Genomic DNA, 26,559 nt, shown 5'->3' on the forward strand with positions numbered 1-26,559 from the left:
GCAGGAGCCACAAGGACAACCTTCGGGAAGGAGCCAGATGCCAACCCCCCCCCCCCCTTTCTCTTTTTAAACCCTGCTCCCAAAATAGACTTAGGGGACGATGGGAGCGGGGGGGGGGCGGGGGGGGAGAAAGGCAGAGAAATGGACAAAAATAGATTTCCTGATTGAAGTTCCCAGCAAGAGACAGAGAACAGCCAAAGCTGCCTGCAGTGGACAGGCTGAAGGGGTGGGGGGGGAGAGAGCTGGCAGAGGGCCAGAAGCACATCTGGAGCAGATCGGAAGAGGTCAGGTGATCAAAGATTTAATGAGGCTGCCATCAGATTTTATTAAGGCTCAGATGTGGGATTGGGGACACATACACACCCCTTCCGTACACGAGAAAGGCTGTAAGCCACCCCTGCCATGTTGGCTCGCTCCTGTCCCAAAATACACTTTTAAAGGCACCTGGTAAACCCATTTGCAATTTTTTTTCCTCCCAAAGGAAGCCCGCCGTTGGCCGGCCTCCATGAGGACTAGAACCTTAGCCGTGGTTTTTTTTTTGGGGGGGGGGGGAATGCCCTCTAGCTCAATCTGCTGAAGGGGCAGTTCTCTTATCTTGCAACCTGTTGTTTGGTGAGTGTCCCAAGTTACAACGGCCTGGAGGAGTGCGGGGAAAGAGAGAGACAGGAACCTGGTCCTTGCACTTCCAACCGTGGCAGCCTCCCCATAGCCCTTGGGGTCAGTTGTAAGTCAAGGACCTGCGTTGAAGCAACCCAAGACTTCTGTCAATCCTGAAGCTGACCTGACCGAAGCCATTTTGAGGCTTCCGTGTGGCCACACTGGAGCTGAGGGTTAGGGAGGAGGGCAATAGAGATAGCTGGGGTTCTGTAGCCAAAACAAAATACTTTCTCCTGGGAACCAAGGACATTCCCACTGGTGGGCGGAAAGAGGTGGGGGTCAAGTTACCAGGCAACCAGACGGCACCTTGATTGGACCATGTGACGGATTGTTTGGGAAAGGGGGAGAAAACGTTTGCTTTTAAGTCGGTGAAAACCGTGGGAACCTTCAGAGTCGGTTTTCACCAGCCTGTGCCAACGTGATACGTCCGATAAAACTAATATTTGAGGAACCTGCTTGCTATAGGCGTATTACTTGGAACTCTGAAAACCAGGGGTGGGGCTTCAGAAATTTTAGCAACAGGTTCTCTGCCCAGTTGCTGGGTGGGTGTGGCCATGGTGGGCGTGGCCTAGTCAGCCTCCTGCACCACAGCAGGGGAGGGTGTTTTTGTCCTCCCCGAGCTCCTGAGGCTTTCCTCGAGCCTCTAAGAGGGCGAAAACGGCCTCCCAGATTCCGGAGGCGAAGCGGGCCCCCAGAGGGCCATTTTTCGCCTTCCCTGAGCCTCTGTGCGCACCCTGCACTTACCTGCATCCAAAATGGGCAGCATGGGGACTCCGGGGAGGGGAGGGGTGGGCGGGGTCAGCCAGGAGTGGGATTTGGTGGTTCTCCAAACTGCACAGAATCTTAGCTAGGGGACTCTCCCGAACCCTCAGCAGCCCAGCCCTGGATGTTACACAGAGCACCTGGAAGTTACACGGAGCCAGGGGTGGGATTCTACAGGTTCGCACCTATTCGCTAGAACCGGTTGTTAACATTCTAAGCAGTTCGGAGAACCAGTTGTTAGAAGAAATTTCTGGGCTAATCCTGTAAGGAAGGCAGGAAGGAAACATTCTGGTGTTGCTTACAGAAACTGCCTCTTCATTAACCCTTATTACATTCTTGGCAGGACTAGACTTCCTGTCTCAGGAACTTCTCTGGAGTTTGCTGGTACTTTGCTGGTGTGTAGTGACCATTCAAAGTTACAATGGCACTGAAAAAAGTGACTTATGACCATTTTTCACACTTACGACTGTTGTAACATCCCCACAGTCATGAGAAGCCAGGCGAGGAGAGGCGTGCCTCGATGTGAGTGATATTGAGTTGGCCGCACCCAACCAGTAACACGACCACCAAGCACGCCCACCCAGTCACATGACCACCAAGCCACGCCCACCAACTAAGCCACGCCCACAGAAATGGTTGTTAAAAAATTTGAATCCCACCCCTGGATGGAACACCGACAAAGTACTCTAATCTAAGAAGGCACGTATTTTTCTAAAGTGGACGGAGATGCGATAAGCACACTCTTAAATCGACACAGCCCTCGTGCAAAAATAGTTTTTCCAGACAGCAGATAAAGATGTCGGCGAGGGGAGCCCTTTTTGGCAAAGCTTCTTAGGGTTAGTAGCATGAATAGCCCTTGTCTTACAACTTCAACTGAACTCTAAATTTCTGTTGCTAAACTAGACATGCCCAACTTCCAGAAACCGTTCTTCATATGTTTTAGCCTCCAGTCCCCTAATCCTCTTTGTTGCTCTTCTCTGCACACTCTAGAAATTTCTAGAGTCTCAGCATCCTTTTTTTTTACATCGAGGTGACCAAATAGGGATGCAAGTATTTCAAGCGTGCCCTTACCAAGGCCTTATAAAGTTTAGTTTAGTTGACTTTACTTTACTGTCACTGCACCTCGTACAACGAAATTAAATACCATCTTCGGTGTATGTTATGACTATGAAAATAAACACAAACACACACCCTTCACATTCTACGCATTGAATTGAAAACCCCTCATATTGCATGAATATTGCGCTACACAGTAGAATTCAATAGAGTTACTGCCCTGGGATAGAAGCTGTTTTTCAACCGATTTGTCCTCTTTTTTATTGTCCGGTACTGCCTGCCAGATGGGAATAGTTCAAAAAAAAAAAAAAGGGGGGGGTGCCCAGGATGAGATGGATCTTTGAGAATGTTTTGAACTTTCTTAAGGAAGCGGGAGCTATAAAACTCTTCCAAAGAGGGGTTCATCGTAGGTTTGAGCCTCCAATCCCCTTATCACCCTGGTTGCTCTTCTCTGCACTTTTTCTAGAGTCTCTACATCTTTTTTTTATGTGACCAAAACTGGATGCAGGACTCTAGGTGTGGCCTTACTAAGGCTTCATAGGGTGGTATTAGTACTTCCCTTGATGTTGATTGTATCCACTGGTTAATTGTTCTCACTGTTGGGAAATTTCTCCTTAGTTCTAAGTTGCTTCTCTCCTTGATGAGTTTCCATCTGTTGCTTCTTGTCCTGCCCTCAGATGCTTTGGAGAATAGCTTGACTGCCTCTTCTTTGGGGCAGTCCTTGAGATATTGGAAGACTGCTATCCTATCACCCCAGTCCTTCTTTTCATAATGGCGTAGGGTCTCCTGCTTGGACGGGATGGGGGGTTGGACTAGATGACCTACAAGGTCCCTTCCGTTCATCTAATCTAATGAAGCAGCTTCCATTTGAGCAACCCTGAGTTTTGGCGGAAGGGGTGTCCTGACTTTTTCTCCCCCTCCCCGATACCCGAATGACCTTCCTGTTCCTCCCCCACACACACCCTGTGGTATGTGCCCTCCCCCCCCCCCAAAGACATCTGCACAGTTGGATTGCACGCTTTTGCACGCTTTCCTGGGAATTGGCCTCTGGCGACAGAAGGGGATTTCCTTCGGACTCAAAAAAAAAAAAAAACCCTCGGGAGGTTTACAATAATTATGATTTAGGGTCTTAGACAGGCAGCCCCCTCCCCTCTCCAGGAAGGCCAGGGATTAAAACCCATCCAAGATTAATCCCCACAGAAAAATGCCCCCTCCCCTGCCTCTCAATAAACAGCTGCTCAGCTCAGCAAACCGTTGCAAACCCCCACAGGTGGGTCTCGTCCCTTTGGCGCTTTCCAGCTGCAGCTGCCATCTTGACTAAACCCCCTCCCCACTCCCCAATCTCCCCGGAGGAGGGAAGGAGAGCTCAAGACTCTGCACCTTTGCACAAACTAGCAAATCGCTCCCTGCTCCGTCTCCCTCCTTTCCTTCCACACGCTGTGGATTCCCTACTCACTTCAGACTTTCAAGAAGAGACTGCTGGATTGCCATCGGTCAGAAATGGTGTAGGGTCTCCTGCTTGGGTGGGTGGGTGGGGGAGCTGGGCCGGGACCACGAGATCAGTGGCAATTAAAGGCTGCACCACCCACAGTGAGCCAACACGAGGTAGTGAGGGAGGGGGGGAAAGGGCGGAGGGGGGGGGAACTTGCCCCACTTGCCCCACACGCCTGGCCTGGCCACCAGGCTTCTCCTTTCTGCTTCTTTCTTCTTCTGCTTTTGGCTGCATGCAAGGAAAGCAGCAGAAGTCTTTCTTTCTCTCCCCCAAACTCCGCCAGAAGTGAGTCTTGGCAACCCTGCAAGGCCTCTTTCTCCAAGAGGCTGCGCCGGCACAACAAGACTCCTTTCTGGCAGAGTTTGGGGGAGAAAAAGAAAGACTTCTGCTGCTTCTGCTGCTTTCCTTGCATGAAGCCAAAAGTCTCTCCTCTCTCTCGCGCGTGCGCTCTCTTTCCCCTAAGAACGGAGCTGGAAATGGTATCCGGTGATCCAAAATAAAGAACGATCGATCGGGGTGGGGGATTTTCCTGCAGACTTTTTTGGGGGGATTTTCCCAGAGTCTCTGGTCTGCAGGATTTAAAATGATAGGTTTGGTGGTCCCTGAGGTCCAAAAAGGTTGGCGACCCCCTGGACTAGATGACCTCCAAAGCCCCTTCCAACTCTGATTATCTGAAATCCAAAGCCCACCCACCCCTGATTTCCCCTTCCCAGTTCTTTCAGGAGTGGGGGGACAGGGGCTGTGCAGCCATACTCTCAAATCTCTTATTATTATTTTGTTTAAAAAATCAAAATCGACTTTTCATGCTATGGATTCATGGAAGTGCTGGCCCTTTGCTGTCAGGGAAAAGCTGGAACGTCCACAGAAAGGATAAATGTGGGGCCAAACCCAAATCCTGCAACCGTTCTTCATATGTTTCAGTCTCCAGTCCCCTAATCATCTTCGTTGCTCTTCTCTGCACTCTTTGCAGAATCTCAGCATCTTATTTTTATGGGCCTGGTTAGTCTAGGGAAGAGAGGGGGACCAGGGGAGCCATGAAAACCGACTTCCAAACCGCAGAGAAGAGCAATCAAGAGGATTAGGGGACTGGAGGCTAAAACATACGACGAACGGTTGCAGGAACTGGGCCTGGCTAGTCCAGGGAAGAGAAGGACCAGGGGAGACAGGAGAGCAGTGATCCAATATTTGAAGGGAAAGGGAGGGAAAGAAAAGTAAAGAACAAGAGAAAGAGGAAGGAAGGAGAGAAAGAAAAAGAGAGAGAAAGAGTGAGAGAAAAAGGAAGGAAGGAAGGAAGGAGAGAAAGAAAGAAAGAAAGAAAGAAAGAAAGAAAGAAAGAAAGGAAGGAAGGAAGGAAGGAAGGAAGGAAGGAAGGAAGGAAGGAAGGAAGGAAGGAAGGAAAGGAAGGAAAGAAAGAAGAGAAAGAAAGAAGAAAGAAAGAAAGAAAGAAAGAAAGGAAGGAAGGAAGGAAGGAAGGAAGGAAGGAAGGAAGGAAGAAAGAAAGAAAGAAAGAAAGAAAGAAAGAAAGAAAGAAAGAAAGAAAGAAAGAAAGAAAGAAAGAAAGAAAGAAAGAAAGAAAGAAAGAAAGAAGGAGGAAGAAGAAAGAAGAGAAAGAGAGGAAAGAAAGCAAGAGAGAGTGACTGGAGGCTAAAACATACAATGAACTGGGCCTGGCTAGTCCAGTGAAGAGAAGGACCAGGGGAGACAGGAGAGCATCTTCCAATATTTGAGGGAGGGGCTGCCCCAGAGAGGAGGAAGGGATCAAGCTATTTTCCAAGGCACCCGAAGGCCAGACAAGGCACAATGGATGGAAACTGAACAAGGAGAGATTCAACCTGGAAATAAGGAGAAACTTTCTGACAGTGAGAACAATCAACTTGACGGAACAGAAGTTGCCTTCGGAAGTTGTGGGAGCTTCATCCCTGGAAGCTTTCAAGACAAGATTGGTCTGGCATTTGTCAGAAATGGTGTAGGGTCTCCTGCTTGGGAGGGGGGTTGGACTAGATGACCTACAAGGTCCCTTCCAACTCTGTTAATCTTTACTGTATATCATAGTGACCAAAACCTAGGAGAAACTTCCTAAGAGGGAGAACAATTAACCAGTGAAACGACCCGCCTCCAGAAATTGTAGATTCTCCAATACTACTGGAGGTTTTTAAGAAGGGACCGGACAGCCATTTGTCTGAAATGGACCAGGCCAGGGTCTCTTGACTGAGCAGGGAGGTTGGACTAGAAGACCTCCAGGATCCCTTCCAACTCAAGTCGTTCTGTTATTCTGTTGAAACTGGAGGCGCTATTCCAAGTGTGGGCTTACCAAGGCCTTATAAAGCGATACTAACACTTTACGCGATCGGTTGATACAACCCAAAACTGAGCCAAGACCAACCAGGAAACGAAGCCACGATGGGCTCCGGAGTCCACGATGATCTTTCATGCAATTTAGGATAATGCATTGGCTTTTTTGGGCTGCTACTGCCGCATACTGCTGGCTCCTAATTGGTCTCTTGTTTACGTAGCAATCAAAGATGCGTACACATGATCTCTGAGTCAAGTGTCTTCCAAGTCAAGAAGAAGGTCCTCTTTCCTCGGTCAACCTTTTTTTTTTTTTTAATATTATACTTTAAACATAGCCGTGTGCTTATTTATACATACAAGCCGAATGATTGGTTTACCCCAGGGATAACAGCCTAGTAACAATGCGGTAATTGGCTAATACAGGTAGGTTTCTAAGCGTGCAGGTGGGTGATATCAAAGTGCATAGTTGACTGTGTGGTTAGGAAAAATCTTTACTCTAAAATAGCACAGCTCAGAATCTGAGGGGGAAAAAACTTTTTTACTTTTAATAGAACAGAGGAAGGTCAGAGTCTTCAGCCAAGATCGGTGTGCCATATCATTGGCCATTACCTACGTGCTTCAGCAGGGGGTTGGACTAGAAGACCTCTAAGGTCCCTCCCAACTCTGTGAATTCTGCACGAGGAGGGGAAGAAATAGTAGACGCCTCGCTTGGCTTCTTCCCTCGCCCAGCCCAGCCGCCTTCCTCAACCCGATGCCCTGCAGATGTTTGAGCCTACCAAAGCCTGCCGCCTCCCAATTCCAGGCCGTACCAGCTGGGTTTGATGAGAACTCTAATCCAAAACATCTGGAGGGCTGCATGGAGACCCCGACTGTTAAGGGGGTGGGGTATGTGTGTGTGTGTGTGGGGGGGTGTTGAAGCTGCCTGGAAAAAGCTCAAGAGGCTTTGAAACTCGATCCCTCTTTCTCTGCACAGCCAGGGCCCTTTGGCACAGGCAGCCCAGCTGGGATGCACAGCTTAATCTCAGACACCGGAAATGCTTTCCCACCTTCCCACCAAAAAAAAAACCGAGGCCTTTACAAGCACCAGATCCCCTCCTTCCAAATACCCCCCCCAAACGCCATTTTGTGCACCGTTTCAATCGATCATTCATAGGCCTGATTTTCGGCATTTGAGGCATGTCTCGGGGAGTTCCAAAGACCACAGTGAGAACACGGTAGCTTTCATGGATTTTATCTCTGTTGCTTTAAGGTGGAGGTCCCCCTTCTTGAGCATGGCTAGTCTAGGGAAGAGAAGGACCAGGGGAGACAGGAGAGCAGTCTTCCAATATTTGAGGAGGGGCTGCCACAGAGAGGAGGAAGGGGTCAAGCTATTTTCCAAGGCACCTTTGAAGGCCAGACAAGGAATAACGGATGGAAACTGATCAAGGATGAGAGATTTAACCTGGAAATACTTTCTGACGGTGAGAACAATCAACCGATGCCTTCGGAAGTTGTGGGAGCTTCATCCCTGGAGGCTTTCAAGAAGAGACTGGACTGCCCTTTGTCAGAAATGGTGTAGGGTCTCCTGCTTGGGTGGGGGGTTGGACTAGATGACCTACAAGTTCCCTTCCAACTCTGTTAATCTGTTAATTGTTTGTGGCAGCCCCTCAAATATTGGAAGACTGCTATCATGGCCCCCCTAGTCCTTCTGTTTTTCTAGACTAAACATACACAGATCCTGCAACCGTTCTTCATATCTTTTGGCCTCAATCCCCTAATCTCCTGTGTTCCTCTTCTCTGCACTCTTTCCAGAATCTCCACATCTTTTTGTGCATCGCGGTGACAGGAACTGGATGCGCTATTCTAGCTGTGCCCTTACTAAGGATTTGCAAAGCGGTAGTAGAACCTCACATCATCTTGATTCTCTCCTTCTTTTAACGAGGGGCTTAAGGCTTGCTGGAAAGCAAGCAAGGAGAGCGGACGCCCCGCCGAGCAATTCTACACACGGTTCATTCAAAGTACACATGGATTGGATTCAGGCTTCTATTTTTGTTTCGTTGGCATTTCATCTAAGGTTTTTTTTTTTTTTCCTCTCTCGATGTCTTGAAAATGAGGACTGTCTGGAAGGGGGGCTATTTCTATAAAGCTCCTTGCTTCTATCCTGCAGGTAAATGGTGTGAATATCTATACTTGTGTTTTCCCGAAAATAAGACCCTGTCTTATACTTTTTTTCGCCACCAAAAAAGGCACCAGGTCTTATTTTCGGGGGATGCCATCCACTGACTAACGTCACTTCCGTGCGTCGTTCCCCCGGCCTCCTTTTCGCTGAAGGAACTTCTTCTTCTGTGGCCAGCAAGACTTTCCTGAAGGTTTCTGTATCCCATCACAGAGTTCTGGATCGATCCAGAGCTTTGTTCTCAGCTCCAGAGGCCTTCAGGAAAGCCTTGCTGGTGGCAGAAGAAATGGGCTGGAAAGGCAGGTGTTGGGGTATGCCAGACCTAGCTACAATTGTCCAAAGGAAAGTAATAGGGCAGCTACACCCACCCACCCATCCTCACTGTAGCTTAATTTGTACCCGTCCACTCTGGAGTGGGTGGGATCTTAATTAGGGCTTATATTGGGTGCACGTGCAAAAAATCAAGCTAGGACTTATTTTCGGGGTAGGTCGTATTTTCGGGAAAACAGGGCAGGTATGCAAGAGCTGGTTTTGGTTATCTTAGTTCAACCCAGACTGCAGATGGCTCACAGCATCTAGCTGGATTTCTTCCGTCACTCCCCAGCTACGCTGAACGTTCTTGCATTCAAAACCTCAAACCCTTTGCCCAGGTTTGTAACCTGGAGCCAGAAATCTCAATGTTTCTTGACAAAAATACCTATGGATCTACAGCCCAGGTGTGATGACTTGGGGTGTGACACAACAATAACCAAGTCACAAAAATAGAAGAAAGTCCCTTTCATGCCTCCAACTTGGCCCCAATGTCCAATTATCCTCGGCAGGATATCAAACTCTTAAAGAAAACAGTTTACGGAGGGAGGAAATGCAGTCCGCACCCAAAGTTAATTCGAAATAAAAAAAAAACCAACACACCACACTGAAGGAATTACTACGGCAGGCAAGGATGATTAATTGCAGACTTCTACCAGATATTGCAGCAACCACAGTTGGGAGGAAGCCAAAACACAGATAAGCTCTGAGACAAGAATGCATGCTTTGCTTCCAGCAACTTTGCCATGAGCAGTTTGTCCTTTTAACCAGTCCGCCCAGCTGCAGCCCATGAAGGAGATCAGGGCCCCTTCCTCCCCCATAGACCATGCCACTCACATTTCTCCCTTATTCACTCCTCCCTGCGTGCCCTAGGATGAAGAGGGGATGGGCCTGGGTCTTCCTCTGACTGCCCATCCGGCCTGTGTCCTTCCCCAGTTTCCTCCACAACCACCGGAGTCACACTCCCAATCTCTGTCCGTTGTTCCATCTCTCCCTCGGAGTCAGACTCCAACAGGGGCATGACACCAGGACTGGGGTCGCTACCCAAGCATTGAAGCCTTTCTTTAGCAGCAGGTGAAGCTAGGCAGAATCACACCTGACACCTATACAATTTGCACAGGGCCCCCCCAAGGCTGTGTACTTTCTCCACTTCTCCCTATATACCAATGACTGCATCTCAAACGATCCATCTGTTAAAATACTGAAGTTTGCAGATGACACAACAGTGTTTGGTCTCATTCGAGACAACAATGGATCCGCAAACAGATAGGAGGTTGTACAACTTGCCCCGTGGTGTAACCGGAACAATCCGGAACTGAACACACTCAAAACCGTAGAAATGGTGGTAGACCTTAGAAGAAAACCTCCCATACTACCACCTCTGACAGTACTAGACAACACAGTACCAGCAGTAGAGACCTTCAAATTTCTAGAGTCTACTATATCACATGACCTAAAATGGACACCTAACATCAAAAACGTCATCAAAAAAGACCAACAAAGAAAGTTCTTTCTGTGCCAACTGCCCTAGGAGCTGCTGATCCAGTTCTACAGAGGAATTATTGGGTCTGTCATCTGCACCTCTATGATTGTCTGGTTTGGTTCTGCAACCCAACAGGACAGACACAGACTTCGGAGGATAATTAGGACTGCACTCCAATGGGGTTGGCCAGCCTACCTCTCTCACACTGGGGTCCTGTGAATCCATATACGCAGGCACAGCGGTTGGGCCCGATGCACCGGCCCCCGTTTTGGCACCCTCCTTCGCAGATGGCTGGGTGGGAAAAAGAGACAGAAATCAAGAGGTGAGTTTGGACCAAAGCTAGGATTCCCAGGAAGATGGGCTTTGGAGTGCCTCTTTGGGATGCGTGTAGGGGGTGGGATTTCAGAAGACTCACTTGTTATAGTCATGGCAAGGATCAACCTAAGAGGCAGTCACAGTGGTGGCATTCAGCCGGTTTGCACCGGATCGGATGAACCAGTAGCAAGAATTTGGCGTGGGTTGCCGAACTGGTAGTAACTTCTGGCTGGCCACGCCCCCAACCCGATCCCCCTCCCGCCTGATGCTCACTTCACCCCACCCTCCTGCCTAAGACCATGATGGCAAACCTATGGCACACGTGCCACAGGGGGCACGCAAGCTGTAGGCAAACTTACCTCACTGCGCATGTGCACGCCGCACAGCTGATTTTCGGTGGGTTTGAGGTCTTTTTCAGCCTCCCAAAGGCTTCGGGAAGGCTTCTGCAGGCTTTGCAGGCCAAAAACTAGCCCCGTTTCATCACTTCCTGTTTTTCTGAAAATACCGGAAGTGATGAAACGGGCCTAGTTTTCGGCCTGCAAAGCCTGCAGAAGCCTTCCTCAAGCCTCTGGGAGGCCGAAAAAGGCCTTAAACTGGCCTAAAATCAGCTGTGAGGGACAGTGCAGGTAAGGGGGGTGGGTGGGTGACGATTGTGCATGCACGCGTAGGGGGCGTACATTGCCTTCTGGGCGCTGTCACATGAGTCCGAGCATGCAAGCGCGCACACAATTTTTGGCACAGGAGCCCAAAAAGGTTAGCCACCACTTGACTAAGGCATTTCTTTCTCTTTTTTCCCGCCTCCCCAAAATCAGCTGTACATAGATCAGCTGTGCCGGGATTCCCCTAGCTGAGGCCCAGGAAGCCAAAAAAATGGCTCAGCCCCACCCTCTCCATTTTTTGCCTTCCTGAGCCTCAGAGGAACCTTAGGGGAGCAAAAATGCCGCCCCAGAGGCTCCTCTGAGGCCCAGGTGGCTCAAAAAAACAGGTGGTGGCTGCAAAAAAGCAAAAAAAGAGAAAAAGCCACGCCCACCCAGTCACATGGCCACGCCCACCAAGCCACGCCCACAGAACCGGTAGTGAAAATTTTTGAATCCCACCACTAGGCAGTCAAGCTATTCTCCAAGGCACCTGAAGGCAGGACAAGAAGCAACAGGTGGAAACTAATCATGGAGGGAAGCAACCCAGAAGTAAGGAGGAATTTCCTGACTGGGAGAACAATTCACCGGTGGAACCGCCTGCCACCAGGAGTTGTGGATGCTCCAACATTGGAGGCTTTTGAGAAGTGGACAGCCACTTGTCTGGAATGGTATATTGTCTCCTGCTCATGCAGAGGGCTGGACTAGAAGACCTCCAAGGTCCCTTCCAACTCTGATGAGCCAAGACCAGGGGGGGATGCAGGATTCATTGAAGAACGGCTACTAATTTAACGACTGCCGTGCTTCACCGTGGCAAGAGAGGTCCTAAAATGAGGCAAAATTCTCTTGATGACAGTCTCACTGAGGAACAGTAATGTTGGGCTCTATTCTGGTCATAAGTCGAGGACTACCTGTACGTATGATTGGAAAAACCTTTCGATCTTGGAAGGAGAAGACGTGAAGAAGAGAAAAATGGTATCCATCTATCACGAGGGGGCATTTTAATTATTATTTAATTATTATCAGTTGATTATTCACCTGATACTCGGGCCTTTCTGTTTGTGTGAATATTCCAGGCGGTTTGGCTCGACTTACGACCAAATTTTCCATTGCTAAACGAGACAGCCATGCGGTGCCGTTTCCCCCCATTTTGCCACCTTTCTTGCCACCATCCGGCTTCCCTGTTGACTAAGCTAGTCCGAAGGTCACAAAAGGTGGGGTCCCATGACCCCCACAGGGACACTGCGACTGTCGTAAGTGTGAGTCAGCATCCCGGCACCTGAAGTTTGATTGTATGGGCATGCTGAACGGTCATTAAATGTGAAAAAGGGTCTGGAGTCCCTTTTTTTCAGTGCCGTCGTAACTTCGAATGGTCACTAAGCAACGTCGGGGACGATCTGTGATGGATTGATTGGAAGAGTTAGCTGCAAATCCAGAAGGAGGAACATCGCACCTGTTGACGCCAATACTGTTAGGTGTGTTGGCCACATTAGGGCCTGCGACACCCCTCCTATGTGGGATGCCACTGTGGCTTCCCCTAGATGGGCACCAGGGGATCACAGAATTCGCACCCAATGCTTTCGTCAAAAGTGGCCGGGCCCTCGGTTGTATTGTTCCGTACACAACCGAGTGGAATCAGGGAAAGAGCTGCTACCGGTTCGCACCGGTTCGGGCGAACTGGTTGTTAATTTTACATCTGGTTCAGCGAACTGGTAGTTGCAACAGCAGGCTGGCCCCACTGTCAAGCCCAAAATTGACATAAGTGTAGCCGTTTTAGTTTGTCTTAGTATATATTCTTTTTCTTATTTTCTCTGTGGCAGTCATGTGGGGGGAAGGGTTTCAGGTTTGACACATTCCTAGGGTGGGAGGAGTGGAGATAGGGAAAATTGTTTAGGCTAGGTAATTCTTCTTCCCGTGGGAAAATGAGCTGACCCTCTTCAGGTGGGTCGTTCAGGCCCCTTGAGGTGGAAATTTATGACATCAAGCAATGTTGAATTACTTCTATTGGAGAATGTGACTTTTTTTGGGGGGTGTTTCTAACTTCTAATATCGTGGGGCAATTCCGGGTTGGGTCAGATCTGGAATTACCATGGACTTTGCCAATCGGATGCTTTCCTAAATCAAAGAAATCTTTTTAAAGATGGACTTTGTTCTTTTCTTTTAAAATGAATTTCATCACTTGGAAACCTGACACCCACCCATCCCTCCCCTCCCCTCCCCGGACTCCCCAGGTGGCCCATTTTGGATTGCAGGTAAGTGCAAGACCTGAGTAGAGGCTTGGGAAAGGCGAAAACGGGCCCGTTTCCGGCCCTCCACCGAGCCTCTGCAGGCCAGGGAGGCCATTTTCACCCTCCCAGACTCTCGAGAAAACCCTCTGGAGCCCATTGAGGGCAAAAACACCCACTCCCACCGTGGTGGAGGAGGCCGACTAGGCCACACACACCATGGCCACACCCCCCCAGAGAACCGGTTGCTAAATTTTTTGAAGCCCACCCCTGGGTGAGAGAGGAAATTCAATAACTCAGTAAATAAGCTTGAAATGTGGCTGGTTCTAATTTCGGGGAGGGCATTGATTCCCCCCCCCCCCGAATTTGGCACCTCTGGCCACGGGTGCCCATGGGGGTGGGGGGGTGGGATGCTGACCCTGGTTGTCCCTGGTTTGGCACTCACGTTGGCCGCAGTGGCTCCCGGTGTATCCCTTCTGGCACAGGCAGGCCTCCTCGGCGCAGCTGCCCCCATTCAGGCACTTCATGCCGCAGGACGGGACTGTGGGAGGAAGGACGAGAGTCAGTAGGAGGATAAGGAAGGAGGGAGGGAGGGAGGGAGGAAAGAAGATGGAAGGAGAGAAAAGAGAAGGAATAAAGAACAGGGAGGAAGGATAGAAGGAAAGAGGGAGGGAAGGAGGAAGGAGAGAGGGAGGGAGAGAGGGAGGAGAAAGGGAGGAAAGAAATTCTATTCTATTCTAAATTCTGCTCTATTCTATTCTATTCTAAATTCTACTCTATTGTATTCTAAATTCTATTCTATTGTATTCTAAACTCTATTCTATTCTATTCTAAATTCTATTCTATTCTAAATTCTATTCTATTGTATTCTAAATTCTATTCTATTGTATTCTAAATGCTATTCTATTCTATTCTAAACTCTATTCTACTCTATTCTATTCTAAATTCTATTCTATTCTAAATTTTATTCTATTCTATTCTAAATTCTTTTCTACTCTATTCTATTCTAAATTCTATTCTAAATTCTATTTTATTCTATTCTATTCTAAATTCTATTCTATTCTAAATTCTATTCTATTCTAAATTCTGATAAAAAATCACATGGAATCTTAGTACTGCTTTGTAAATCCTTACTAGGGCCACACCTGGAATTCTGCATCTAGTTTTGGTCACCACATTACAAAAAAAAAAAAAAAGGTTGAGACTCTAGAAAAAGTGCAGAGAAGAGCAGGCAGACAAGGAATAATGGGTGCAAACTGAACAAGGAGAGATTCGACCTGGAAATAAGGAGAAACTTTCTGACAGTGAGAACAATCAACCCATGGAACAGAAGTTGCCTTTGAAAGTTGTGGGAGCTTCATCCCTGGAGACTTTCAAGAAGAGACTGGACTGCCCTCTGTCAGAAATGGTGTAGGGTCTCCTGCTTGGGTGGGGGGTTGGATTAGATGACCCACAAGGTCCCTTCCAATTCTGATCATCAGTTATGTGTTATCTGCTTTAAGACACAGGGTCCCCAAACTTGGCCCCTTTAAGACGTGTGTCTACACATCCGAGTTTGGAGACCTCTGCTTTAAGAGAAGCTCTGTTTTGAATCCCAGATCTGCTAGTGCCCCTGTGTGTGTGTTGTCTGTGTGTGTGTGTGTGTGTGTGCAGTGTGCTTGTGTATCTTTCCACAACCAAGAAGCGGCTCCTAAAGAATGTTATTAAATCCACCTGCCCATAATTGCTCCTTGGAAAGGGGTGGGTGGATTGATTGGGGGGGAGGGGTGTTAAATGGGTAGACAGGAATGAAAGCTCCATTTTGAGGAGGGTCTTTCTTTCAGACCATGGAAGAGGGGCTGCTTCCCGCTTTTTTTTTTTTTTTTGCTGCTCCTCCTGCAGCTTCCAGGAGGGATGCCTGGAGAGGACCAGCCCCCCAAAAGAGTTGGGGTCTTCCTGCTTCTGTCTCCCCCACTCCCACCCACCCAGCCAGCAAAGGACTTCTGGAATGCAGCTCACACAACCCCCCCCGGCTCGAATTCCTGGCATTGCTGGGGGATTGCAAACATCTGGCATCTGAAACTGAGCCCCATGGATGAGACCAGCCCTCCCTGGGTTTGGGGAGGGGGCCGGGAGGCCAACCCTGCTCCCCAGCCCCCTCCCCTGCAGCCAGGATTAGCGAGGAAACCCCCACACACACTTTCCTCCTCCTCGCTGCCAGCACATCTCAACGGATTGAATTCAAGGGAGGACTTGTTCAAGGGGAGTACAATACTCCTAAGATACTTTAATGAGTTGCAAGTTGGAGCAATGCTTGAAATTTTTCGTGCAAATCCAGCGGAACAGCAGCAGCAGCTCACTCCCTGGGTCATTTAGCAATTGCTTTAAAAACACACACACACAACACACACACACACACACACACAAAATCTGTGCAGAGAGGCAGATCCTGCAAAAAAAAAACAACAACACAAAAAAACCCAGGCACTGAGCAGGCCATATTAGGAGATTCCTAGGGTTAAGGTTTGGTTTTGCAGTCAGCTAGATGTTGAGACTGGATTTGGCATCGTTATTTACCTATCTGAAGAAGCTGGCACTGCCAGGGGTTTGATTTAATTGAATTCTATGAATTGAATGCTTTATTGTCATTGTACGTATATATAGACTATGCATACAATGAAATTCACAACAAAATTGATGGTCGCCAGGATATAAATAAACCGTCACGGAGTAAAGCTGCCTTTAAGTCGGTAGAAATTCTCCATCCTCCCAGTCTTGGTTGTCCCAAAGATGTTTTTTTTCCCCCCAAGAGGCAAACTGGGCTTTCTTATTCTTTTTCCTTTTGAAGAAGTTTCGCTTCTCCTTCGAGAAGCATCTTCAGTTCAATTGTGCGATTCAACTTTACCTCAGAAGTGAAGAAGCTTCTCGGAGGAGAAGCGAAATCTCTTCGAAAGACAAACCAGAAAGTCCAAAGCTGCTTTTTTTTTTCCCTTCCAAGAGGCAAGTGGACTTTCTGAGGGGTTTTTGCAAAAAAGGTTTTGCTTCTCCTCTGAGAAGCTTCTTCAGTTCACTTGTGCGATTCAACTTTACCTCAGAAGTAAAGAAGCTTCTCGGAGGAGAAGCGAAACCTCTTCGAAAGAAAAAAAACAGAAAGTCCAGAGCTGGTTTTATTTTCCCCAAGAGGCAACTGGACTTTTTTGTTTTTTCTTTTGAAGACGTTTCGCTTCTCCTCCAAGAAGCTTCTTCAGCTCTGACTGGATGGTGGGGAATGGAAGGGTTGATACTCCTTGCAGACAAAGCTGGTCATTTGAATCCTTTGAGCGAGTCATTGAGCAGCAGTGGGATCTTACTTGTTCCACAACGGGTTTGGTGACTGCGCACGCAGCTTTCCAAACGCTAGCTGAGGCCTGCAGCAAGCAATCAGCTAAGAGGAGGTTTATCTGTGTCCTCAGGGTCACCTGAGTGGTGCCAAGGGTTCCTGTAGTGTGCAATTTTTCCCTCTGGAAATCCATTCCTATTCCCACACCATCCAAAGGGTGTTCATCCCAAATTGTGTAGCTAAAAAAGCCATGACCTGAATGACTGGTTTGGGACTGTTTGCCTTGGGTGCAATCCCTTGAACATCAGTGGCATTGACAAATTCATTACCCGTCAGTTGCAAAAGGCGGTTTTACTGGGAACAGCTTCCATCCCGCGACCACATCTGTACAAGCATCAAACGCCCACTTCTGCCTATCCCAGGTCCTCGGCGAGGACTCGATAGGTCGACAAAAATGCCAAACCTGGTCTGAACATCTGCCTGTTTGCGCGATGAACAATAATAATAATAATAATAATAACAACAACAACAACAACAACAACAGATAATCAGAGTTGGAAGGGATCTTGTAGGTCATCTAGTCCAACCCCCTGCCCAAGTGGGAGACCCTACACCATTTCTGACAAATGGCAGTCATCTCTTCTTGAAAGTCTCCAGTGATGGTGCTTCCACAACTTCCGAGGACATAATAATAATAATAAAATAATAATAATGATGATGATGATGATGATGATGATGCACGGACCGACTACAACAAGATCGCCCAGACCGACTACAAGCAGCAGCATGACAAAGTAGCAACAATGGTGCATTGGAAGTTCTGCAAGAAACAACCTTTGGCTGCAAGCAAGAACTGGTGGGACCATAAAATAGAGAAAAATCATAGAAAATGAAGAAGTTAAATTGCTCTGGGACTTTAGAATTCGGACAGACAGGCTCCTGCTACATATAACAAGCCGGACTTAACAGTTGCCGATAAGAAAGACAAAAAAAGTTTGGATAGTGGACGTGGCAGTGCCTTCCTGGAGACAGCAGAAGTGAAGAGAAATAACTGGAGAAGATCACAAGCTAGAAGGACCTGCAAATAGAAATAGAATGACTGTGGGAAAAGCAAGCAAGAGGAGGACCAATAGCCTTGGGAACAATCGCAAAACAACTGGAGCGTCCCTTGAACACCTTCAGTATTGACAAATTCGCCACCAGTCAATTGCAAAAGGCGGTTTTACTGGGAACAACTTCCATCCTACTGTTCTGACCAAGGCTTCCTGAGACCAAAATTAAGTCCACGCTTAATCCAAACAACTCTCTTTTTATTTCAACGCTGGGAATTATGTTCATTCCCAAGCTGGTAATGAGTCCCAAATAGTTGCTCGAGATAAGCACCCACCTTTCTCTCCTTTGAATTGCTGCCAACAACTAAAGTGTCAAATTAACTGTAAAAAACAAACCAAGTACAAAGTCCACAGAGAGCTTCAAGGTTTAATCTGAACAGAGTGAATGACTTTGCTTCCTGCAAAGGTTTCTCTACCTTTGCCTGCCCTTTATCCCTTATCTCCCATAAATCAACTCCCAGCTTTACTCCCGAGTCGCCCCTTTTGTCTCAGCTGCTCTTGCCTTCTAGCAGCTCTGTGCACATGTGCATTGGGAACAGGCTCCCGTCGTTCCTCTGCCTCGCTGCTGTCAGATTCTGGAGGCTCCGAAGTCAGCACATAACTCCCAGATGGCCCCATCTCTGTATCAGATGCAGGACCTTCGTCCAAGTCCTCCCTAGACTCCCGGACCTGCCCATGTTCCTCCCCACTGTCTGATTTTGCTGCTGTCTCCGCAGGCTGCCGGTGGACCACAACACCTGCGACCACATCTGTACAACCATCAAACACCCACATCGGCCTATCCCAGATCCTTGGCGAGGACTCGATAGGTCGACAAAAATGCCAAACCCAGTCCGAGCATCTGGCTGACGGTGCGATGATCAATCGTAATAATAAATAATCTCAGAGCTGTGCATCAAAACATAACAATAATTTGTATTTTTCACTTCTGGAGACTGAGACAGACAAGAGAGAGATGGTGAGATTATTGAGGGCAGGGAGTGGCAGGCTCCCACAGGACAGGAGTCAGGAAAATCATAATTGTTGTGGTCCACCAGCAGCCTGTGCAGATGGCAGAATTGGACAGCGGGAAAGAACAGGGATCAGTCTGGGAGTCTGGGGAGGACTCGGACAAGGGTCCTGCATCCGATGCAGAGATGGGGCCAGGACCATCTGGGAATGGGGTGCTGCCTTCAGAGCCTCCGGAGTCTGGCAGCAGCGAGGCAGAGGAACAAGGGGAGCCTGTTTCCAATGCACATGTGCGCAGAGCTGCCAGAAGGCAAGAGCAGCTAAGACAAAAGGGGCGACTCGGGAGTAAGGCTGGAAGGTGATGGCCCCTCCCATAAGGGATAAAGGGCAAGCAAAGGTAGAGAAACCTTTGCAGGAAGCAACATCGTTCGCTCTCTTCAGATTAAACCTTGAAGCTCTGTGTGTACTTTAGTTGATTTTTTACAGTTCATTTGGAACTTTAGTTGTTGACAGCAATTCAAAGGAGATAAAGGTGAGTGCTTATCTTGAGGGACTGTTTGGGACTCATTACCGGCGGGAAATGAAAATAATTCCCAGCACTGAAATAAAACAAGAGTTGTTTTAACTAAGCATGTGCTTATGGTCTCAGGAAGCCTTGGTCAGAACAATAATGAGGACCAACCCTGAGTACACAGTCCACAACTGCACCCATAAATGCATGCACGCACGGATGCATGGACGCACGCAAACACAACCACACTTTTTCCTCACCTCCGAGAGAACCACAGTTGGGGGAGAGCTGTCCGCTGGAGCAGGTGCACATATTCGGTCGTGAACAGAAGCCGTCCCCGCAGGAGTTCCGGCAAATGGCTGTGGGGAAAGGAGAAGGGCCTGAGTAACTGGAGAGTAGAGGGCTCCTTCCCTTAGCCCAAGAGGTGGGGAGTGGTCCGGCACACAAATTGGTCTGGGATGGTTGAAAACGGAGGAAGAAAACATTTTCGGTTCAAGGCGTGGTTTTTGAAGAAGGCGTCAATTCCCCCAGAACTCCCTGGAATGACCATTGGATCATCTTCACAGTTGTTCCAGGAAGAACAGAATGCTGGAATCCTTTCCTTTCCTTTTTTCTCTTTCCTTCCTTTCTCTTTCCTTTCCTTTCCCTCCCCTCCTTCCTTCCCTCTCTCCTTCCTTCCTTCCTACCTCTTTTCCTTTCCTTTACCTCTCTTCCTTCCTTCCTTCCTTCCTTCCTTCCTTCCTTCCTTCCTTCCTTCCTTCCTTCCTTCCTTCCTTCCTTCCTTCCTTCCCTCTCCTCTCCCCTCCCTCCTTTCTATTCCTTTCCTCTCCTCTCCCCGTCCCCTTCCTCCTTTCCTTCCCCTTCCCTCCTTTCCTTTCCTCCATTTCATTTCATCTTCCTCCCTCCCTCCATGAAAAATGGCTGTTAAGGCAGGATTTGAACTCACAGTCTCCCATTGGCTAACCTGGGGCCTTAACCACTAGATCAAACTAGCAAAATGATTGACAAGGGATCTCTGGACCATCTCCTGTGTTTTAAAGTGAGTAAAACATGGTCCTTACCCACTTCACTTTGTGATCTGGTAGATATTTCTACAGGATTATAAAAAAAAAAACTTTGGAAAATTACACCACATTTCTGATGTCAAGGAAGACGCAGTCAAGAGGGGGAAAAAACCCTTCCCCATTTATACTCACGGACGATGCACTGGTTCCCCGCCGGGAGAGTTTTCCAGCCTGGGCAGCAGTAGGAGTGATATCTGGATCCACAGACGTTAGGCCTAAAATGCAATCAGCAGATTAAGCAAAAATTTGGCCCCAAAGATTCAGAAAACACCAAAACGCTGCCATTAACAGGATAATTAGAACGGCAGAAAATAACAATTAGCAATAGCAATAGCACTTAGACTTTATATACCGTTTTATAGTGCTTTACAGCCCTCTCTAAGAGGTTTACAGAGTCAACATATTGCCCCAACAATCTGGGTCCTCATTTTACCCACCTTGGAAGGACGGAAGGCTGAGTCCACCTGGAGCCTGGTGGGATTTGAACTGCCAAATTGTAGGCAGCTGGCTGCAGCATAAGTAGCTTGCAGTAATGCACTCTAACCACTGAACCACAGAGGCTCCCAACCTGCTTTCCATTGAGAACCTGTATACTGCACGAGTCAAAAAGAGGGCTGTGAAAATATTCACACACCCCTCACATCCCGGACATAAACTGTTTCAACTCCTTCCCTCAAAACGACGCTATAGAGCACTGCACACCAGAACAACAAGACACAAGAACAATTTTTCCCCAAACGCCATCACTCTGCTAAACAAATAATTCCCACAATGCTGTCCAACTTTTTTCAAAGTCTGCATTACTATGATTCCTCTACTACTAGATTATAATAACACTTGCTAGTACCTATCTTGTCCCACTTATGACTATAACCGTGTTACTTGTAACTTTACAATTTATCTTGTTTTGTTTGTTCCCTAGTATGATTTGATTGCTTACTAGGACTATCACTGTTGTATCTTATGATTCTTGATGAATATATTTTATTTTTTCTTACATATACTGAGAACACATGCACCAAAGACAAATTCCTTGTGAGTCTAATCACACTTCGCCAAGAATTCATTCATTCATTCATTCATTCATTCATTTTCATTCATTAATTCATTCATCTGGGCCAAACAGCAGCAAACACAGAACCGGTTTGGTGTTTGCTGCTCTTAAGCGCTACCAGTTCTATAGAGCTGGACAGAACTGGTAGCATCCCACCCCTGGGTCGCCCGGGAGAGTTCCACTGTGCATGCGCACGCACCGCCCGCCTGACAGCTATCTGGTAATGAGTCCCAAATAGTTGCTCGAGATAAGCACCCACCTTTCTCTCCTTTGAATTGCTGCCAACAATTAAACTGTCAAATTAACTGTAAAAAACAAACCAAGTACAAAGTCCACAGAGAGCTTCAAGGTTTAATCTGAACAGAGTGAATGACTTTGTTCCTGCAAAGGTATCTGGCACGCATGCGTGGGGGTGCGGGGATGCGTGGGAGAAGCATACGCATACACAGAGATGCGCAGCATGTGAGGGGGCAGGTGCACATGCGCAGGGGACGTGGGGGGTGGTCCCGCACACAGAGCCTTCTGGGTGCTGGCACAGTTCTCCACTCCTCTACTCATTGCAGAATACCAAACTTGAAATTCTAGACCTAGAAAACCTAGAACTATGCCGCCTTCGGTCCGATCTAAGTATAGTATATAAAATTATACATTGCAATGTCCTACCTGTCAGCTTCAACCATAACAACACAAGAGCACACAATAGATACAAACTCAAGGTTAACCGCATCAAACTTGACTGCAGGAAATATGACTTCAGCAACAGAGCGGTCAATGTCTGGAATACTCTACCTGACTCTGTGGTTTCTTCCCCAAACCCCAAAAACTTTAACCTTAGACTGTCTACTATTGACCTCACCCCTTTCCTAAGAGGCCTGTAGGGGTGTGCATAAGCGCACCAACGTGCCCACCGTCCCTGTCCTATTGTTTCTTTTATTTTTTTATTTTTCTTATATGTACCCATTTCATGTAGTCATAACTATGTTTATACTTATACCTATTATCTTGTAAGCAATTGACAAACCAAATGAAATAAATAAAAATTCAATAAATTTTCAGCATGGGACCCCAAAAAAGGTTAGCCACCACGGCACTAAGAAATCCCTCCAATGGGAGGGAGGTTCAAGCTGGAATAAGAAACACAGGTAGTCCTTGAGTTACGAACCACCATGGAGTCCAAAATCGATGTTGCTAAGTGAGACACGCTGGTGAAGTGAGGTGGTGCCCCCTTTTACGACTTTCCTGGCCACCGTTGTTGAGTGAATCGCTGCATTGGTTCAATTAGTAACACGGCCGTTCAGTGAATCTGACTTCCTGGTGGACTTGGCTGGTCAGAAGGTCGCAAAAGGGGATCATGCAATCCCCCTCCCTGAGATGCTGCAACTGTCATAAGTATGAGTCAGTGGCCAAGCAGCATCTGGATTTGGACCATGGGACCATGGGGAGTTAGCAACAGGTTGTAAGTGTGGAAAACGATCACGAATCTCTTTTTTTTCCAGTGCCGTTGTAACTTTGAGTGGACACTAAATGAACTGCTATAAGTTGAAGGCTCCCTGTACATTAAAATACATTAAAAACTGTGTCTAGACCAGGGCTCTCCAACCTTGGCTTTTATAAGACTTGTGGACTTCAACTCCCAGAGTTCCTCAGCCAGGTTTGCTAGCTGAAGAACTCTGGGAATTGAAGTCCACAAGTCTTAAAGGTTGGAGAGCCCTGGTGTGATGACCCAAAGGGGTGTGGCACAAAGGCAACACAGTCAGATAATCAATAAGAGTCCCTTTATTATCTCCAACTTTGCCCCCAAAGTCCTGGTTACCTTCTGGCTAGAGAAAAACTCTCCTAGGAACAGCCTTTGGCTGCAGAAAATTAAGTCCAAAAGAGGGTCAACACAAACTGTAACTTAAAGTCCAAACAAGCCAAACTGAAGTAATTAGTTTGGCAGGGCAGGAGCAAGAATTTCAGACTTGAAAACACAGCAAAACGCACACAGTTGGGAAGGTAGCAATAGATAAGCCACGACAACACAAGATAAAGTCACATTGACTCCCAACAGCTTGCCACATGCAGCTTGCCTTTTTTTTTATAAACTGTGTTCCCAGCTGCGGCTAATGAAGGGAATCAGGGCCCTTTCCTCCCCCGTAAGCCACGCAACCCACGTTGCTTTCTTCTACATTCCTCCCTGCATGCCCTAGGATGAAGAGGGAATCAGTTTGGGTCTTCCTCTGAACTCCTTTGTTCTACCTCCCCGCTGCTTTTGCCCAGCCAGACTTTGCCCTTCTCCAGTTTCCTCCACAGCTGATGGAGCCACACTCCCACTTCCTGTCAGCTGCTCATCTTCCTCCTCCGATTCAGACTCCGACAGGGGCATGACACCTGGTCTAGAAAACAGCAGGTCTGTCTCTACAGAGGTTCCCAATCCTCCAGGTCAGGGTTGTTCCAAAAGGTGCTTTTCCCAAAAAGCCAATTAGACCAGGGGTGTCAAACTCAAGGCTCGTGGGCAAGTGGTGGTAGGCTACTGGTTTAGACCGGTTCAGCCGAACTGGTAGTAAAAAAAAAAAAAAGTAAAGCCTCCGACGATCAGCTGAGAGGAGGAGAAAAAATCGACTATCAGCAGAGAGAAGAAAAAAGGGCAGGATCAGCCCTCACACCCACCCTTGCACTTTTCTCTTCTTTATCCTCTCAGTTGATTGGCACTGCAGGCCTCAGCTGGGGTGTGGAAAGCTGTGCACACACGTTAGCTGCGTGCATGTTAAGTGTGCGCGCATGTGTGACCACCGAACCAGTAGTCGAACAGGTAGGATTCCACTGCTGCCACGGGCTGGATCTGGCCCATGAGGTGCTGAGATCTGGCCCACGGGGCTGCCCTGGAAACAGAGAAAAAACCTGGCCCACGGTGCCTCCGCCAGTGAAAAACGGAGCTTGGGAGGGCTGCATGTGGCCTTCCCGAGCTCTGTTTTCGGCTGTGACAGCCGCCTGCAACCTTCTGACAACGAAAACGGAGCTCGGGAGGGCCACGCAAGCTCTGTTTTCAGCTGCACACTTCCTGCAACCTCTCGCTCGGGGCTGTGTGCCGTCCTCACGAGCTCTGTTTTCGGCCACAAGAGCCTCCTGCAGCCCTCTGCCAGTTAAAACATACTACCCGAACTCCGTTTGCATTGGTAGAGGGCTGGAGGCTGTCCAGGATGAAAACGGAGTTCACGAGGGCCGCGTGTGATTCCCCCAAAGGATTGCAGGAGGCTGTCAGAGCCAAAAACAGAGCTTGGGAGCCCGTTTTCACTGGCAGAGCGCTTGGGCCACAGGCGCCCCTGACAGGAATTATGTCAAGCCGGCCACACGCTCACGCTGGCCGCACGCACCCCTCCCTGAGGTCAAACACAACGCTGATGCATCCCTCAATGAAATCGAGTTTGAAAACCCCTCATCTAATTGGTAAAAAACCCAAACTCAAGGTTTCATTTCCCCCCCCCCCCACCTCAAGCACAAAGTCCAGAAGTGGTTTCCATGTAGAAACAAAAGCAACCGTCATGAATGAGGGCAAACATATAGATGTCCCAGGATAATGTTGCAGTATCCAATCTGGGTCGGTCACCAGGACTGGAGCTTTTCTGTCCTGAGCTTTCGGAGTCGTGCTGGGACCCATCTTCAGGGAACGTCTCTCCAGCTGAGCGTGTGCTGTTCTGAACTACACTGTCTTGTTTTTATCCCCCCCTTTTCTTTGAAAACATTTCGTTTCTCCTCCAAGAAGCTTCTTCAGTTCTGAACAAGAAACTCGGTTCAAAGAAAGGAAGAAAAAAGAAAGAAAGAAAGAAACCAAGAAAATCCAGTTGCTTCTTTTGGGAGGAGGGGGACACTTTTGGGAGAGTGGGTGCATGCGGGCAAAGTTTTGCAAAGAAGACAGAGAAAAAACAAATCTGGAGAGAGAAAGCAAGATGGAGACTGGAAGAACACTCTTCCTGCTTCTCCCGCTCATGGCAGCCAAGAGTTCAAGGGTCCTGCTTGAAGAACCGGCGGACAAAGCCGGCTAGATGTTGGAAGGCTGGAGGCATCAGCCCGAGAAGAAGGGGAAAAAAAAAAGGAGGGAAGCTACTTCGTTTCAAACAGAGACTCCCAGCTGGCTGGCCTCAAGCGAGTCCAGACCGGCGCCGGCAATGTGCTTTGACGGTTGCCAAATCCTTTGGAATCTGCTGCTGCCAATCCAGCCGCGTAAAGGACTTCTAAAAAACCACACACACACACACACACACACACACACACCCCTCCACCCCTCGAGGCCTTCCCAGATGTGGCTGGCTGCGAGACAGCCTTCGAGGAATTAAAGATATTTTTTTTCTTCTTCTCCCACCTTCCTGGGAAATCCTGCACAAGAGAGGTCACCCGCTTGGCCGAAAAGTTTGGAATCGGCCTTCGGGCCAGAAAGGAGTGGGCGGACAAATTTCTTGCAGCTGCTCGGATCTGCTAAATCCGGGCGGCAGTCCACCTTTAGAAACACCGCAGAGTTTTTGCCACAAAAAGGAATGTCTCTGGTTCGCCGCCCCCCAAAAAAATTAAACACTATTCAGAGCTGGAAATTATACTCGAGGTTGGGTCTGACCAGTTCTGAGCATCTTAGAATAACAGTTGGAAGGGACCTTGAAGGTCTTCTAGTCCAACCCCCTGCCTAGGCAGGAAACCCTACACCACTTCAGACAAACGGTTATCCCACATCTTCTTAAAAACTTCCAGGGTTGGAGTATTCACAACTTCAGGAGGCAAGTTGTTCCACTGGTTAATTGTTCTAACGGTCCAGAGGTTTCTCCTCAATTCCAGGTTGTGTCAGGCTACAGGACTTTTCCCATTCAAACAACAAGAATGAACTTCTGCAAACCAAACATATCGAAAGGAATCCTTTATTGAGATGAGACAATTCAGGGAGGGATTAAAAGCAGCATCTAATGTGCCTCAGGCAGGCAGGGATAGTTGAAGACCCCTCCTCTTCTCTTGATGTGTATTTATGTGTATTTCTCTTGATGTGTATTTAGTAAAACAAAGAGCCAACATCTCCCAGCAGGAATTTTTAATGGTCTCTTCATCCTGTGGCTGTCTCTTTTCAAAGGTGATTGGGTTCCGGGCTTAGTTGCTGGGCGTGGGTTGGTGGTCATGTGACTGGGTGGACGTGGCTTGGTGGTCATGTTGGCTGGGCATGGCCAACTCACAT

The 26,559-nt window shown here is 48.1% G+C and overlaps 1 protein-coding gene across 3 annotated transcripts in view; it reads right to left on the reverse strand.

The window, feature by feature from the left end:
* The window catches only part of FBN3 (fibrillin 3), a 160,134-nt gene extending 139,605 nt beyond the window's left edge, over positions 1 to 20,529 (reverse strand). Inside the window, exons 1-4 of one of the 3 annotated variants that reach the window (XM_087948788.1) lie at positions 20,447 to 20,529; positions 19,511 to 19,609; positions 13,827 to 13,922; positions 10,402 to 10,497 (exon numbers count right to left, since the gene is read on the reverse strand). In XM_087948788.1, coding sequence (XP_087804914.1) covers positions 10,402 to 10,497; positions 13,827 to 13,922; positions 19,511 to 19,562 — 244 coding nt within the window. In that variant the 5' untranslated portion in view covers positions 19,563 to 19,609; positions 20,447 to 20,529. Of the gene's footprint in view, positions 1 to 10,401; positions 10,498 to 13,826; positions 13,923 to 19,510; positions 19,610 to 20,446 lie in introns of those variants that run through there. The other 2 variants (XM_087948789.1, XM_087948790.1) reach the window with 2 other exon arrangements.
* Between the last annotated feature and the right edge of the window lie 6,030 nt (positions 20,530 to 26,559).

The sequence above is a fragment of the Notechis scutatus genome, unplaced genomic scaffold (assembly GCF_049901735.1).
Source record: "Notechis scutatus isolate UNSWTSFEM ecotype Mainland unplaced genomic scaffold, rNotScu1.2 NSCUSCF20, whole genome shotgun sequence".
NCBI classification, from domain to species: domain Eukaryota; kingdom Metazoa; phylum Chordata; class Lepidosauria; order Squamata; family Elapidae; genus Notechis; species Notechis scutatus.